Source organism: Neodiprion pinetum, chromosome 2, assembly GCF_021155775.2.
Source record: "Neodiprion pinetum isolate iyNeoPine1 chromosome 2, iyNeoPine1.2, whole genome shotgun sequence".
Classification (NCBI taxonomy): Eukaryota; Metazoa; Arthropoda; class Insecta; order Hymenoptera; family Diprionidae; genus Neodiprion; species Neodiprion pinetum.
This window is the reverse complement of record NC_060233.1, coordinates 40,692,674-40,710,119: the sequence shown is the minus strand read 5'-3', so window position 1 is coordinate 40,710,119 and position 17,446 is coordinate 40,692,674. Positions and strand designations below refer to the sequence as shown.

At 49.8% G+C, this 17,446-nt stretch overlaps 1 protein-coding gene across 6 annotated transcripts in view; it reads left to right on the top strand.

Moving 5' to 3' along the window:
* tio (zinc finger domain-containing protein tiptop) overlaps positions 1 to 17,446 on the top strand; it is a 117,671-nt gene that overhangs the window by 81,436 nt on the left and 18,789 nt on the right. For all 6 annotated transcript variants that reach the window (XM_046610785.2, XM_069133442.1, XM_046610784.2 and 3 more), the window contains one exon: positions 562 to 716. In XM_046610785.2, coding sequence (XP_046466741.1) covers positions 647 to 716 — 70 coding nt within the window. In that variant the 5' untranslated portion in view covers positions 562 to 646. The remainder of the gene's footprint in view (positions 1 to 561; positions 717 to 17,446) is intronic.

Sequence of the window (17,446 nt, the reverse complement as noted above, 5' to 3'; positions counted from 1 at the left end):
ATCTGAAACAAAGGCAGCCGCTTTCGAGGGCGTACGCGGCTTGAGAGATATACGACTGTTACAACTGCCTCTCCGTATATACCGACGCAATGCCGGGGGTGGAGTGGGGAGAAGGAGAAGGCGAAATTCACCCGATGAGGGAAGACCGAGGGTTGAACCGCTGCTTCGCCTTCGCGAAAAATTCAGTAAATTCTCCTTCCCCCCCCCCCCCCCCCCAACTCACCCTAACCGTGTTACTGCAGGTTTCTACCGTGACAGGATTTTTTCACCCTCGGAGCTTCACCCCCGTCGGTGAAATATATAGAAAGAGATAGAGGAGAGAAGTCGCGGAGTTACCGATTGTCTTCCACTCAGTTTTTCACCCTTTGCTTGAGCCTGGCGCACTTTTATCTCATGTACACGTTGTCGCCCGTTGTTATTATACCTGCTATATTACAGGAAGGTGTCGCAGGCGTATTGATAGAAAGAGATGCGCGGTTGAGGGGATTTACTCTCGGGGGGAGGGGATTGAATAATTAACATGACTTCTACAATGTTGTTTTTCTTTTCTATATGTTGCAGGTAAGTAGTGGTCTCTCCGATCGTTTGAAAAGCGAAGTGTCGAGTCCTCGAGGCGTCGAGTCCCCGGGCCCTACAGACCGGAAACATGCGAAGCAAACAACAGCCGAGGCCCTCCTTCCGGTGGCCCCAGCAACGCGGTGGCGATAACCTCACCGGTAAATACACTCACACACACACACACACACACACAGAGAAACAACATTCACCTCTAACACCGACACACCAACCCAGAGAACGACTCCGCACACAAAATTTTTATGAGAAAACCTGCGGTGGTTGTAACGCCACGTTAAAAAATCGTTGCGCGCGGATCGCGGCTCCTCGCGATTATCCCTAATTCGCCGATTCTCCCCAGCTTCCATAAGTATAAGATAATTATCATCTCGCGCTCTATGCCTTCTCTCGAGCTAATCGGTTATTTATCGAGCGTACAGAGAAAGAGAGAGATGGAGAGAGAGAGCCGGTCACAGCTTTCAAATCAGCGCTTGCGACGTTCCGTTCGCCGATCCTCGTCCCCCGTGCCTCCGGCTCTTTTACACTCTGATTGTGAGCCGCGTTCCCTCAAAGTGATTTACCGTCACTCCCCGTTCCAGCTGGCGCAAGAATCGCCTAATCAGTACCGAGTGCCCTGCATCTCTGCACGTCTACCTGCCCTTGCGTGTTGTACGTTCCAACGGTGAACGGTACTGCAGTTGTGAGAGAAAGAGCCAGCGTCGTAACGCGCCGCGAAACGAGATTCGCACGCGGTCCTTTTCATCCCCACTACGCTGACATCCCGCGAGCTCGAATACCATGTACGTCGGTTTAGTCTTTGCATCGTCGTAATCCACACGTGAAACTTTCTTTTTCTTTTTCTTTATTTTTTTTTGCCCAATAGACAATGATTTTCCGGTTAAGTTTCCACTCCCGTTAATGGACTGGTGCAAGGGCTTGTTTAACAAGATTAATCGGCGCATTATACGCACTATACGCTAGCTGATATCCTCCAACAGAGAAACATTTCAGTGGGACAATGCAGAAGGTGCGACATTTTATTATCGATCGTTCACCTAACTTTTTTTTCATCCTGGAATAAACTTAAATTTTCCATATCTCATTACATGCTTACGGATTCTTTTAAACGTGGGAATTTTACGAGAATCGTTGCTGAATATCCTACGTAGCGCGATTTAATTTTGATGCATTTCATTTATACGGTGAAGCGAGTCAGTGGACAGTGTGAGATTCGTTCGGATGACGGAGCGATGGACAAAGGCAGTTTCATCCCGGCTGTCTGGTACCTGCTCATTCCCGTAGGAGTGACAGGATTACAATGAAGAGTCTCTGCGTCTTAGAATCTAGCGTAGAACACCTATATCCGCGTCCGTGACCCAGCATATAAGATACTGATTCTGCACGTGTCGCAATTTTTACGAGTTCTAACAAAAAAAAAAACAAACAGAAAAAAATAACCGGAAATCCAATGCGAACAGTGTCGATTTTATCAGTCGTAGACCGCTTCTGGTCTTCGCGGTTTTATGCGTTTTCTAATGGTCGCTGGTCGATGTAGTAGCAGATTTGATGTGAAATTTCTAACGGCTTATCGGTCATTTGATCTTGCAGTCGATTCTTATTACCGTCGGAATTCTCTTAATCAGGAACAATTTATCTATCGGTCCTCGTATTAACACCAAATGTTGGTGTTGAACTTTTTGAAAAAACGCTGCTACATACTTGGTGCTAAAATATATACATGATCTGTTGAAGTTTTATTGATTGTTAATTCAGTTCGATTCGAACGTTGGATTGAAAAAATATGGAAATTCACCCGGACGTTACAGTCCTTGACGATGAACCCGAATAACGGCTGGATCGGACGTTGCCGTATCCTGGCTCGTTATGAGATCAGAGAGAAATCCTCCAATTCATACTTCTAACGCTGATTTAGCATGGAACACATTAATTCTCGGATAAAGCGCTCGATGCCCTCCTTGCCACAATACCTTACGTACATTTACCTTTTACTTCAAAGGGAGCCCTCTTACAACCGAGGTAAATTCATTTAAATGCCTGTCAATACGCGAATCACGAAGTATGGTAAGGAGCTTTAATACCGACGCTCCCGCCTCAAGCAACTTCATCTGCGACTGCAGCTTTTAACTTTCGTCAATTTTTCTGTACGTCGAAAAATAATTCGCTGCAGCCAATCTGTGATCACTATTTTTTCACATTTCTTTTAAAGGTCAATCGAATATCGGCTTGTTGATTACTTATCTCTTGTTATTATTTCATATCAATTACCGTTAGGTCGTAATTGCTTGGTGGTAAAAATTCGATTATTAACGTAATCTACTAAGTTTTTACGCCCAATCGCGAGTGATTCGGACCAGAATTAATCAATTTTCAAGCATCTCTTCCCGCAGGAATTTCCGTATCACATTGCACACGCAGCTTAATTACTTGCCAAAAATGATTTACATAATGACAGTTGGCGAACAATTTTTTTATACCGAAATAACTTTTGCTGTAGGGATTTTTGGCCCCACTGTTAATCAACCAAAAATTGGCCAAAAACCGTTTCGTCTCGTTATTAAACAACCGCTCGGCAAACTCAGCGGACAAATGATGGACAATGAGTGCCCGAGACTTGGCGAAGAGGCGACATATTTCAGTCGAACTCCACCCTCCTCATATCTCCTTCTCCTTTCTTCTACCCTGTTCTCTCACTTTTCCATTTTCTCTCTTCGTCGCGTCCAGCCACCCGTCAAGTCTCTCTCCCTGCAGCGAAGAAGCAAGTAAACGCACTTGAACCCGGTGAGATACCGCAGATCCTTCCACGTGGCAAATTGAAATTCAGATAAAGCAGAATCTTGAACGACGGTCACGAGTGCAGGCAGCGCCGCTACAGCCGGGATGGTAATGGATACCATCCATAATGGACTTGCTCGCGGACTTGGACCGGCCGGCTCGCGTTGCTCGATCAAAGAGAACCACTTCGTTTCAGAGAGCAGCCAACACGGTGGTGGTCTGCTTCCTGCTCCCTGCGTGCCGTCCTTTTCGTCCTTATTTCATCGTCTAGTTTTCGTCCGTGGGATGATATTTGAATGCTAACCGGGATCTTTACGGCCGGTTAACGCGCACCGTAAGCCGGCACGCTTCCGGTTTCATCGGTTTTTATGCGCTTTCTCGTCCGTGGAAAAAGAGATCAACCCTCCGATATTCCCCTCTCGTTGACCCCGACCCTGCAAGACGACGCGTGGCGTCGCGACTCGGACACGGGGTTGTTCATAAGATCCGACCCACAGGCTTACCGGCGCTCTCCTATCGCTCCCCGTCATTCGTCTATCCTCGAGGACAAACTTCTTTGCCTTAGTCCCTTTGGCGAGGAGTTTGACGGGCAGGAACTCCTTGAAGACGTTAAGCCCCAGTTGGGGGTTCCAGCTCTTTCTTTCCGACCAGGTACCTTCGAACTCTAGAAAAGTGGCAATGCACGCCCTTCGCTTCTTCCCTCGTCACATATTTTCCTTGTTTCTTATACGCTCATGAGTGTCTAATCGACGCTGAGTATCGTCGAGGCACAATCAGCCGAGCCTCGTCCATCTCGACGCTCTCTTCCTCTCCTCCGCTCTCTTCGAGCCGTTCGAAACACACAAAGAACCCGATTCGAAGATCGAAGGTGATGATAACTCCAGCGCGTCACATGGAACGTCGTCGTTACGGATCAATTCCCGATGCAAAATCTGATCCTCTTTGACCCCTCCGAAAAGGCTTCTCTCCAGGTCTGCGCCTCTTATTCACGATATTCGACGCCGATGCCTCGCAGTTTACAGAGGTCATAAAATTTGCCATTATGATTTTACCACCGGTCGAGGACCCGCTCTGACCGCTCCTGCGTCGTGCTGCCGGCATTGCTTACTTGACTCGGAAATTATACTTTAACGAAACTATCCCCCAGGGGAATCGAAATCTGGCATATAAGTGGAGAATCTGGTAACTTTTTCAAGAAAATTCCTAACATGTCAGCTATTTGATTTGCTTATGTGATTCTCAAATTTTAACTTAACAAAAGATTGGGCGAAAATCACTAGGTTCCAAATATTGGGTGACTGAAATTACCAGGTTTACAGAACACGAGTATCCTTGTTACCGGATTTAAGAAACTCAAAGTTGCAGAATATCAAAAAAATGTTTCACAAAAATTCATCGTTACGCATTAACGCTGCAAAGTCCAAATTCATAATTAATTCTTACTGATCGTGATATGCGCTTTTATTTTTTACCAGCTGTAAAAAAGCGAGGTAAGTAATCGCATACAGTTTAAATTGGAAGTATAAAAAACCGTACTTCGGTATTAATAACACGAAGACAAGAAGTTGCGAAGTTTCCGTGTCAAAATTTCAGCAAACACCGGGAGATGTTTGCACCCTTCAACGCGTAATCACCCCGCATTGCGGGATCGAGGAAGTTTGGGATATCGTGGTGAAATTGCTGCGTCGCGGAGGCGGAAGACGGAAGCGGAGTTGATGATGTCACCCTCCCCTCCCCTGATCCTCTCTGCGTCCCGAGTCCCGACCTGGACCAACTAATATTTCCTTCTTTTGTTGTGTTTCGCGGCAATTTGCAGCCTCGACTCGCAACAAATTTCGGGGGCTGATTATTCGGGGTGGCGGCGGCGGCGAAGTGACGTCGTCGGGTGGATTAAAATGCTGCTGCGAAGAGTTGAGAGCTCGAGCCGAGCGCCCCGCGGTGGGTGAATCGGAATAGAAACGGGGGTTGGGGGCGGAAGAGGCCGCCGCCCCGGGGCAAGAGCATCAGCAGCGCACACTTTGCTCTCGGTGGTGAGCGCGGTTTCGCTCTCGGGTGCACGTGATATTTCCGCTACACCGCGAATTACCCGCGTGCGTGAAAAGACGGAAACGCATCAGCTCGCGGCGCGCCGAGGGGAACGCGACGTTAGCGATATCTTTTTATAACGTTTTCGATAGGCTTCTATAAAAACATCCGATTCGGTAATTCGTCGTTGAATTTCCGGATTGCACGTATCTTAACGCGACAATTTCTAAACGGCTTGACCGCATCGAATCGCATCGCATGACATCGCCTTGGGTCCAATTAATTACGAACGTCATGTCCTGACGAACGAGCGGCGGTTTTCTAGCTAATTTCGTGCTGGTTTCAGAGGGAGGGATCAAAACTCGCGTACGAAGCACGTACAAGGTGTGCATTAAGTAACGGAGAAGTAAATTCATTACACATTGAAATTGCACGTTATTATACGAACTATGCGTACGTGGGTAATTATCTTATCGTACAAAGTACTAATTTTGTAACGCATTAATAAAATCACTAAGACATTGCGATCATACGCATTACATGTATAATTTGAGATGAAATAAAATCAAGCTGCCGCTTGTAGCTCGAGGTAGGTACGGGCTGATTTTATACGCGCTGAAAAAGAAGAGGAAATAACAACCTGGAGAAACTTACGTATGTATGTATGCATGTACGCACGTACGCCTGTATGTATACGGAGTAGGAATTAGCGACGGGCGCTTGGCGCGCTGTCTGCACAGCTCGTTTTGCGACGTGTCTCCTGTCAGATGGACGACTGGTCCTCTCTCGTCCGTCCGTCTCCCTGTCCACCTTTTAAGTCTCTCGCACCGTAAGGCTAACCCAGACGTATGGGTCCGGGCCGCCAGCGCGGATTCCGTTGGCTCCCAAGGCGAGGCCGAGCTGTCAGTCCTCGCCGATTGACCGACGCCTCCAGCGGCGAGGGACTGGAAGTTAAAGAGTTTAAACTGCGCGGCGAAGCCCCCGCGTTTCCTTCCTCGTAGCATTGTCGGGAAGCGGTATCGGAAACGAGATCACTCGAAGTGCCAAAAAAAAAAAGTGAAATCGTAACCAAGGGGTTGAAGTTAATTCGGAGGAGTCGCTACGGCAGCTACACCGTCAAGCTCCAAGAGTCGCGACTCCGGGGATGATCGCCGTCGAATAGAAGGCAGCGGCAGATTGTCCGCTTCTCTCTCCTCCACCTATATTTTTTCATCCCCTCTCCCACCGGTATTCTCGCTCTCTCACGGGAGCGACGTTGCCGGCCGATGAGTGATGCTGGCCCATTCTTGGAGACACCCTCTTGAGTAACGAGCCAAAAGAAGTATCCGTCATTTCTCTTGTCTAAGCGGACGGTTGTGTGTATAGGCGGTATACACCTGCGGGGTATTTATATCAACGTACAAAAGGATCCGGGAAGGGTTGAGGGGCGGGGGATGCAGGTCGAACAGTGACCGCTTGATCACGTGGCTACGGCGGTTTGCGTGTCGCGGAAGATTTATATCCGCCCGGGTGATAAGGACACACCGAATATAATGCAGCCCAGCGGGGTATCCTTCTCGTTTTTGTCCTCCTCGTGGATGGTCAGTGTGGCGGGATACTCATTTTTAATTCCCGTCGGAGCAACTAATTCGATTAGATAAGATCGGCTCGGTCCGCCTTACGTACCGAACTTACCCCGTCCGTTCGCTGCCGCCCCTATCTTTCCCCCGTCCTTTCTTCCCCGAAGATACTCGGCCCCGGGATTTTATTTTGAATAAATAACGGAGAGGGTTATTTGTCGCCTACGAGGGAGATCCGCGGGGCTGTCAGGGCGCCGCGGGAGGCGAAGAGAGAGAGAGCTACCGGGGCTCGGGAGAGAATTTGATTAGCCCGACAGAGCTAACGGCTAAGCACGTTAGAAGGCTGATCGAACCGTTCGCTAATGGATTCGCAATTCGATGGTGAGCAGCGGCAACCGGTAGACGGACGTCGCCGCTCGCGCCACGCGTTGCATTAATAGCTTTGCGACGGTTTCCTTCACTCAACCTGTCTCGCCCCGCGAAAGCGCGCGAGAGCCCGCATCCCCGACCAATTGACGTTTTAAAAGGTTTTTATGCCGAATAAATGAACCTTTATTAAGATCGTCCACACCCCCTGAGACGACGAGAGTGTTTCGTTTTACTTTATTTTTATTATTATTATTATTTTTTTTTTCAATTGGCAGCCGCCAAAATTCGCCTGGACCGTTCCGGGCCTCGGGAAACGAAGTTAGGGAGAATTTCAAGCCGCGAAATATCAAGGACCAAGTCTTCGTCGCGGCTGTGAACCGAGGGAAAAACGAATAAAGTGTCGAAAAGAAAGAAAAAAAAAAGAAAAAATGAAAACAACGATTTCTCTCACTCGATGCTCGGTCCTCTCAGCCCCCCCCACCCACCCACCGTAAGTACAGCTCTTGTCGTCCGCGCGCGGTTCTTGATTGCAACGGGACAGTGAAGCGCTCTCGACGTGAATTCGCCGTAGGGTGAGAGTCGGAGGATGAGGGAGGCTGCGCAGGACCAGAAGGGAAGGAAAGTGGACTATCTGTCTGTCCTGTCCGTCACATTGCCGCCGTCAGATTATCGCTCTGACACTTTTCGAGTTATTCCGGACGTCGTAGTCTCCGCTCGAGATCCGCGACTGGCAGCCTGTGTTGGTACCGTCACACCGACGACCCACACGACGTCGAGTCCGCGAGTGCAGACGACGACGCGTGTGCCGCAGACGCTCTCACGACGCACTCCCTCATACGTGTATACGCGTGTAGTCGAGTACCAACTCCCGCGGGCACAGACGTTGGAACCGTCCGAGCCGAGGCCGGATGTTGAACCACCCGGTTGAACGGTTTGATACTTTGAGTGTCAGCGTCGATGAAATTTCATACGAAGGTGATCGACCAAGGCCACGGACAAAGGCTCCTTCTCGAGTTGGGTGAGATTCTTTCGCTCATTCTCGCCTGCTCGTGCTTCTCCGGTCGAAGAGAGGGAGCTGGCGATGTGCCGAGCGAAAAAGAGGCAGGGAGGAGGAAGGAGGCCGCCGGCACTCGGCTCGCCCGGTATCAATCATCGCTCACCTGGTGGAACGCCGAGGTACTAATTGCCTGGCAACGAACCTGTATGTAAGAAGGATGCGGACGCGAGCGATTCTTGCGGACGACCGTTCTCATCGACTTCCGCGATGATCGACCGCTCCGGAAAGCTACGATGAGGTCGTCTTTTCAATCGGCTCTGTCGATGAGCAGGACCCTTCGACCTCCGATACTACCTGCTGATGTACAATCGTTCGACGAGATGGATTAAAAGACAGTCGATGAACATTTTCTCATCGTCATCGGTAATCGGAATGTCGTACACTGATGCATCAAAATTACTTCCGTTTTTGTTTTTCACATCCTATACACAGTTCTAAAGAGTTGCTTTTCCCGCTGAGTACAAGGAAAAAAAAAAACAGTGGCGGAAAAAGTCGTAGAGAAGCTGCGTGACAAGTGATGAGAGTAGACAAAGGCAGAGGTGCCGATTAGCTTGCGAACGGGGCACCTTTTTGAGAAGGAGGGAAGAGCCTCGCAATGGTTTAGGTTCAGAACAACGTTTGATGTCATCGGTGGTTTCGACGAAGAGGGGGACAAAGACGTGGAGGGCGCGGGGTTAAAGCGCGGCGCGTACCTTGGGCGTGGAATTACGAGTGCAAGTCCAGCGACGCGCGTCATTCAATTAACAATACAATCATTGAATGTGATTGGATTATTTTCGTTGAAACAAGAAGAGGGAAAATGAAATAAAAATTTGAAAATTTGAAAATAATGACAAAGGAGTAAAAAAAAAATAAAAAAATAACAACGAAAAACACAACTACATACATTATTAGCGACGTGGTAATTGAATAATTTCAATTTTGTATCGCGCTTTTGATCTGGAAATGATGGCTTGATATTTTGTATTCGCTCGGTGGCGTTTCGGCCGCCCACACAGCTATGCCAATAATTATCACTCGTCCCCTCCTGTCTGCTCGCTTCCTCACTCACTCGCTCGCGAAGAACGTTACACTGCTAATCGACCTTGCGAGCTTTCACTTACACCGTCTCACCGCTTTTGCCTACTAACGACGTCCCTGTGACCCTTATCCATATCAATTCTCATCGAATATCTATGGGAGCCGAAACGTGTTCAAGGATTTATCAATGCCCTGTTCAATCACTTGTCAGAGCTTCGAATCGCAGGACTATCGTTACTTGCCTTACAAAAATCTTGACAGCTAGTTTTAATTAGGAAGTCCAGTGACAGGGGTCATCGAATCTCTACTCGCACTGTGTGCAACAAATTTTAAAGCTGGTTCACCTACTCTAACGATAAACTTAGACAAACGAACCATGTTCACGGAATCCTTGTACTTAATACGCAAATTTCTTTTGTTTCAGGTAAGTGGTTCGATACTACCGTATTGGCTTGGAGATTGAAGGCAGTGAGTAGAAAGGCTGTTAATTTGTATAGACAGTATTGTTCATCTTCGGGTTGGCGCAGCCGACGAAGGTTGCCGTCAATTTGTCAAAATCTAGAAAGCATCTATACGTTAAATCGAGCCACGAATAACCCCGACAAAAACTGCGTCAGACAGTATAAATGCCGGCCTATCGGCAGCGGGTGCAAAGGGCTCGAGACCCTTCGGATGAATTAATATTCCCAAGCGTATCTCCCCGCGGAGCATGGGCCGTCATATTCCGCGGTGCTTCTCATCGCGACGGTTGGTCGGTTGTTCCTTCGGTAGGCAAAAGCCCGGCGCGTTGGCTGGGTGCGTGCGACGTCACCTCGTGATGAAGTTGACCCGACGTCCAGGACGCCGTAATAAGGGACGTAGCTGGACGGAAGAACGAACGAGCGGCCAACGGACAGGCGGACAGGAGGACAGGAGGACAGGGGTGAACGTTGACACGTGTGAGTCGGGGAGAACGTGACGCGTCCGTCTTGCGAGCCACCCCTTCCACCCCCGGCGCTACCCCTGCACCGTCGCGATGCCGGCGACCGCTATTGTTGTTATTATTAAGGGGTGGAAACCGGGGGTGGAGGACGTTGACGGAAAGGAAAGGCGGCGTCTGCAGGTGACAGATGAAACAGCGCCTTCCCTTGCACCCCCCCCCCCCCCTCCGCCCCCCAGATCTCAGGTCGTCAGTGCGGGTCGCGCTGCCCTTCAACCCTCGCCCCGATCCTCCACCTACTACGTACACGTCCCACCCGCTCGGTACACTCAACTCTCTACGTTTCTCCACCTCCTGCAGGGACTCTCGCCATTTAACTGCACACGACGTTTCTACCCAACGCCCTGCCGTGAGGGTACTGTCAAACTCCCGACGCGACTCCGTTCGACTGACCACCGACCAATCCCGCTCTCTCGGCTCCGCTCAAATCCAAGCTTTTTCTACCCGCCCCCACCACCTCTCAAGTTGCTCACCGATTGTTACTCCTTTGCTCCGCCAGCTCCGCGTCCGAATTTGAAAGTGACGTTTCTCATTTACCCGGATTGCCTCTGACCACCACTGCAGCTCACCTTGGACTTTTCATCCTTCTGCAACTGGAAAATCTTTGAAGCCAGCTTGCGAACTGCGAGCTTTTTCGCTCTTCGCAGTTCGTTGTGTGTTTAAATATACCTTTCGCATTTTTCTCTCTTCTCGTTGACGAACTCGCGTTCGGGAGAGCATATATTACCGTCCGAGAGGCCGAGAGGATCGGTCGAGGACGTCAGTGGTGGCGGGAGAAAGTCGAGGACGACGAGATAGGAATGCCTAGGAGAGGCGTCTCGGTCGTCGGGTCAGCCAGCAGGAGCAGCGCGACGTCTCGGCTTGAATAACTCGGCGTCACCCACCCACCCACCCTTCCCGGGGTTTTCCGCTAACTAAACGTACTACGTGGACTCGTGCGGGGGTCGGATTTGCGTGCGTCGTGGGGCAACCGGAAACCAATAAACCTCCGGGTGATATCCAGGAGTCAGAAGTCACGGGACCCGGTTCGGAGTGAGTGGCTGGCTGGCTGGCTGGATGCCGGGATGAGGAGGAAGCGCGGAAGGCCCGCGGCTCGTGGCTCGCCGCTTCTCGCTTCCCTCGGGATGAAACTCCCTGCAGGAGTTTAAGACGAAATCCTCTCCTCGCCGGTCGCTGAATATTCAATGAACCCGAACCGACGCGCGTCCGAGCGACTGAGAACCGCGAGTCGTCCGCGGAACGGAACGGGAACGGCTCGCGTTACCCCGACTTCATCTCCCTTCCCTGAATGGAACATATATTGCGACGCGTCAATCTCACCGCTTGTCTCATCTAATTTGTTCCGTCCCCGTCTCTTCGCCGTTCACCCACAATCCTTTTATACCTACTACGTCCGGTTGCTTCCAACGCACTCCTACGTGGAAATCATTTCACACGCAACGAAGGGTAGAACGCTTTATTTCCATTCAAGGAATTATCGCTGTACCGCTTTGTCCCTTACAGACATCCAAAATTTATACGATATCTTATCGTTCGTGAATTTCATAGTACGATAAATCACGTCGTATGCATATGACAGACTTTTTCACCATCCGCAAGGAATCCGCAAACCTCTTTCTAATGCCCTGTTAACGAAAGAAACTTTTTTCGAAATGAAATGAATTAAATTTTGGTTTTGATAGCCAACGATTCAAATTTTCATTAATTTTTCCACTCTTGATTAAAAACAGTGGTTGTAAAGTGGTAAAAATATCTGCAACGAATCACCGCGTACCAGGATAAAACAAAAATATATAAAAACCGATTCGACCCTGGGAAACTGCTGCAGCGATAATAGCTTGGAATTATCCGCTACGCATCGTTACAAAAGCGAAAGACCGATGTTCACGGGTAGTTGTTTAAGGAACAAATTTTCTTGACGGATATGATCAGATGCGAAGGCTGTCGATTCTCGTCAATTCCTTCCCCTACGGGAGAAGTCGGCGGCCGCTCAGGCGTCGCCCCTGACGGCATTGATCTGTCGGACGCGGGAGTCTTGATATCGCGACGGAAGGGGTAGTCGGAGGTGGGGGACGGTGAAGGGGGGTGGGGGTGGGGGGGTGGGTGCCGCTGACGTGCGGAGAACACGGCGCGCCCGGTCCAGCGGCCTCGTCACTCCGGCTGGAGACGGCTCGTCACGCCGCGCGACTCCTCCTCGACTCATTACAAGTCTTGCAGCAGTTCTCCCGGACTACCACCCCCTCTGCGTTCACGCCGGGTCTGGGCAGACGGAGAACCCCTTCGTGCGGCTATCGTCGCCCTCCCTGCAGCCCCTTCCTTCAATCTGCCCCTTGGCGCCCGAACCACTACCCCTACTCTCGATTCTCGGCCTTACTCCCCCGCCCCCCCCCCCCCTCCCTCCATTGCCGAGATGCTGTTGACCGTTTCCCCCATCGTCTGCATCCTCGCCGTACGAAAATTTTCCCTTTGCGCAGGCAAAAACCCGGAACCCCAATTACTCGTTTGAACGAATCGCGTGAAATGAACGTTTTCGAACGGTTTAAAAGAGTCGAAAAAATTGTTCCTAATTGGCTTCTCGCATTATATAGTACGATCTCGCGGTCTCTGATCTGGCGTAAAGGGTTTTCGAATCCTTCGGATCGATGTCTCAGCTTTTAAATCTGCAGTTCTACCCTCTCTCTCTCTTTCTCACTCACACGCATCTTTCTTGACGGGTGTCCCTGTAATCGACGGTTGACGAGACATTCTATTATACGGAATAAGCGACTTCGGAACAGGACTTGGGTGCTCAGGGGAAGAAGCAGAAAGGGGCGAGCGACGGCGAAGCCGGGGGAGACGGGGGTCGGAACTAGCTACACGGTGGTGGGGGCGGTTCGGTCGTCGGATGGCTGACCTGGTTGACAATCGATTGACGGCTGTCGCCCAGACCTCCTGTCCGCTCCCCTCGCCTGCAACACCCCCGGCCCCGCTCCCTCTGCCCCTCGCCGACGTCGCCGTCGTCGTCGCCCCCACCTCCGTCAGCCTCGCTCCTTCGTCGCTCGTCGCCCGTCGCGGGCTGTCCGTCAGGGTGCGTCGCGTCGTCTTATATATGTATACGCTTGTACACCTACGCCCTGATCGTTGCTATTATTGTGCGACCCCTTCTCCCTCGTTGATTTCTTTCCCCCTGCTGCTCACGCCGATCGCTTCCAATCTACGGGACGAACGACATCGCATCGCGTTAATTAAAGACACGGGTACGTGACGAGTTTAGAATTTTAACGATTAATAATTGTTTTTACATTGTTGGGGATATCCGTGATGGATGAAAGATTATGCGAGACACTGGAAAACTGGATGGAAACAACACCAATAATCATTTACCGAGAGTCATGTTGTAGCGATCAGATGTTGAACCTAAAATTTATCTACCATCAATCGATCCCTCGCTTCGAAAGAGAGACGAAGAATAAAGAGACGGGATGTGCGGGATAATACCGGGATGGGAATTTGCTTTACGACCCTTCGGCCAGTTTCGTTGAACCGATGCTAACTAGACTCTTCAAGCGGCGTGTGTCAGGAAGCCGCTTTTACGACCCCGTATTGGTCTCCCAATTTCATTTTTTATTTCATTTTTCGTTCTCGTCTCATTTGTCTCGTAAATATTATTCTTTCCCAATCAATTTTTAGAAACATTTTTCAAACCTCGGGATGTTCATTTTCGCTCAACGAAGCGCTCACCTCGCGGAAAAGTAATAGTTTTCCGGACGTGCGATATGAAGCGGCGTGCAGCGGGTTCCAGTTGCTGGTTCCGTTCGTCGTTCCGGGACGTCAGTGGCGGTCCGGAAGGTGTGCATGCACCAGGATGTCGGATATACGTCAGGCGGAGGTGGAGGAGGATATTATTTGCCGAGGACAGTGACAAACGCTCGTCAACGTCAGCTCGGTGCCGTACCCAGAGGCCGTCGGCACCGCGCCGCGTCTCGACGGAGACGTGACGAACATATCTAGGCCCTGGACCGACTCGTCATCTCTGTCTCCCGTCAAAAGCGACTGCCAGTACGGTCGCTGATGGTGCAGGAGGCAGCGGAGTGACGTATCGCGGCGTCGTATCATCCCGTCTTAGTCAACGGCGTCCGTCACGAGCCGCCATTCGTCACTGCTCGGCTTGGCCGACGCTGCCACCCCTCCTCTCCTCTCCTCTCCTCTCCTCTTTGCCCTCTACTTTTTGCTCCTCTCAATACCGTCGACGTTGACGTTTGCGATTCTTTCGCGTGAATTATCGCCACTCGAAGACACTCTACGTGCGCGTATAAATGCAGCCTGCATATCTGGCGCGAGATCTGGTTACGCGTAAAGGGGCAGCACCGTCCCTCTAATTAATTATTTTGTCGCGTGTGTAGATGCGTAACGGTTCCACCGACGAAGAGGCGGTTTAACTCTACCCGAGATCCGGATGGGCGATAACAATTGAAACAGACACTTGCGTACTGACGTTATAATATCCGCACTAATCGTAGGCGCAATCCTGCAATGCGTCCCGCATTTCGTTTCATTATTCTACGGTTAAATCCGCTTGTTCACATGCTGTCTACTCTCTTAACGCGGTGACGAACGTTCCACTAATTTAAACGCCGGAAAATCTCTGCTGCAACTGATTTGTAGTCGGTGGTGCAAAAATTTGTCTTTTCAAAATCAGGTGAAAATTGAAAGCTGAATATTTTAATTTCTCTACCGCAGTTTTCACAATTCATATAAATTTTCATGTGCTATTGTCGGAAAAAATATTGTACAGATGACCGTATCATACGTGTTAAAAAAGTTGAAAAAATGGTGGAAGGCTCGAATTCCAAATCCCAACGTTTACACGCCGTCATCGTATCCTTGTTGTTGTTTATCATTTCTCGGCTTTCCGCGTTTCGCGGCTAGTTTCGCGTATAACATAACGCAACATTATGCATACATACAAAGCAAGCAGCAGGCTGCGAGTCTCCACCTCCATATATCGCGTGCGAAAGGAACGAGAATGGCATTCGCGTTTTCTCATCGTCGATTAGCTCTCGGCGTATAGTATCGGCCAGTCAAGCATCGTCGTTACTCAGTTATCCGTACTTTATACAAACCCGGGGGGGGGGGAGATTTATTACTTCCGTTTGCCACTGTGTTTTGTTTTCACGCGCGGTACGTTAGTCAGCACTGCTCGATCAGCATACCTCCGCCTCCGCCCCCGCCTCCTTTTAAAAATCCGTCAAAACTGAGTCACCGCCCCCCCGCCTCCGCCTAGATCCAACACACCTGTACGATACGCATTAAACGCGCGCGGAGTGCTGCACTGTAACTTGTCGAGGCACACGATAGCCCGTGTCTGACATGTGACGTATATCAGCTTGTTCAATGACGGTTGATAACTCGGTTGTGACGGTCGCGGCCAATCCCGCGAAATGAATAATATAATACACAACATTTATACACGATGCGACGCCAGCCGCGGGTCCTCGTCGCGACGTTGAGGTGCGGCAGCGGTGGCGGCGGGGACGTCGGGTATAATACGAGGTGGAGGAAAGGGAATAGAGAGGAGAGAGCGAGAGAGAAAGAGAGTGGGAGAATCGAGGGATACGTAGGTAGTCATTACATGGGGGGGTTGGAGGAGGTGACGTCACTGACGGTGACGGATGGCCTCGCGTCAGGCAAGTATAAACCCCATGGTAGCCAATAAATTATTGCAACTATAAATTACTTCTGTGCTCACAATATAATACTACCACCGCCATTGCTGCCGCAGCGGGTGGGGAAAGGGAGAGGAGAGAGAGAGATGAGGAATACGGGGGAGGGCAACAAAAGGTGGTCTGCTCTGTTGGTAAGTACGTTTACAGAGAGAAAGAGAGAGAGAGAGAGAGAGAGAGAAAGACTAGACGCATTCATACTCACGCTTCTCGATTTTTATATCTTTCTCACAGTATACGCACACGCCTTATTCCCTCGATCGGAACGCTAGGGGCGATTCAACCTCGCGGTCTTTCTGCAGTTTATAATCTGGCCTACGCCTAAATCGACATGACCTTTGGAAAGGGATGCATCCCCGCCCCGAATTTAACGGGTCAATCGATAACCAGGGATCATTATCGCCCCGTCACATACTCTATGCACTATTCGTAAATCCAAATTGTCAATTTTTCTGTGAGACTGTTTTTCGAAAGCGCTGCCTGGGTTCTGTGGTGTTGATTTTACACTGTTCAGCGTGCTTAGATTCAACGTTATTTTGCAGCTATCAACGAAGTCCAGATACGGGGACTCTCGATGGTCGAAGAAACATCGGATCTATCTTACCCGCAGACATTGTTGAATCTATAAACTCTGAACCGAGTTCACCAGAACAGAATTCGTGTAGTATAACAGAATCAATTAATGGTTCGGTAAATAAGTAAGTCATATGAGATCAGAGTCGAAACCAGAGTGTCGTCGTTGGCTTTCGTGTTCCAAATGTATCCGGAGATGAAATATGGATGCAGGTATTCCTGGAATACAACAAAATGTGGGAGATAGCGAAAGGGTGCGTGTATGCCAGCGAACTTCATACGTGCATCACAGACACCAATCAGGTCCTATGCACGGGCGATTCTCGGAGTCGTGTGGCACGTTTCTCATGTACACGGTACACGCTAGGCGTTTCATTTTTTGTAGCTGAAATTTGTTGATATTACCAAAGGGGCTTTGTTTTATCGACCGATTTATGGAACCGATAAGAACCACGAGCGTGCGGTGTATATACGCCGGTCAACGCGAGCCTGGGAACGGGAACTTTAAACCGCTCCAACTGGGAACTGGGAACTGGGAATTGGGAATTGGGACGTCCGCCACGGAATTCACCGTACAGCATAATGTGTCTGTTATTTACAAGCGTTCGTGTCGTACATGGTTATGTAACTTTGGGAAGTGGAGATGAATGGGGATCGATACTTGAGGACGTGATATGTTGACCGGATATAAGAATTGTGCATTTTCTCACTGCTTTCGGACTTGACCCGATGTGCAAAAACTCGCATATCCACATCGAAGAAGGGAACGAGAAGAACAATTATGATGTTTGAGGAACGTGAGAAAAGTATACCG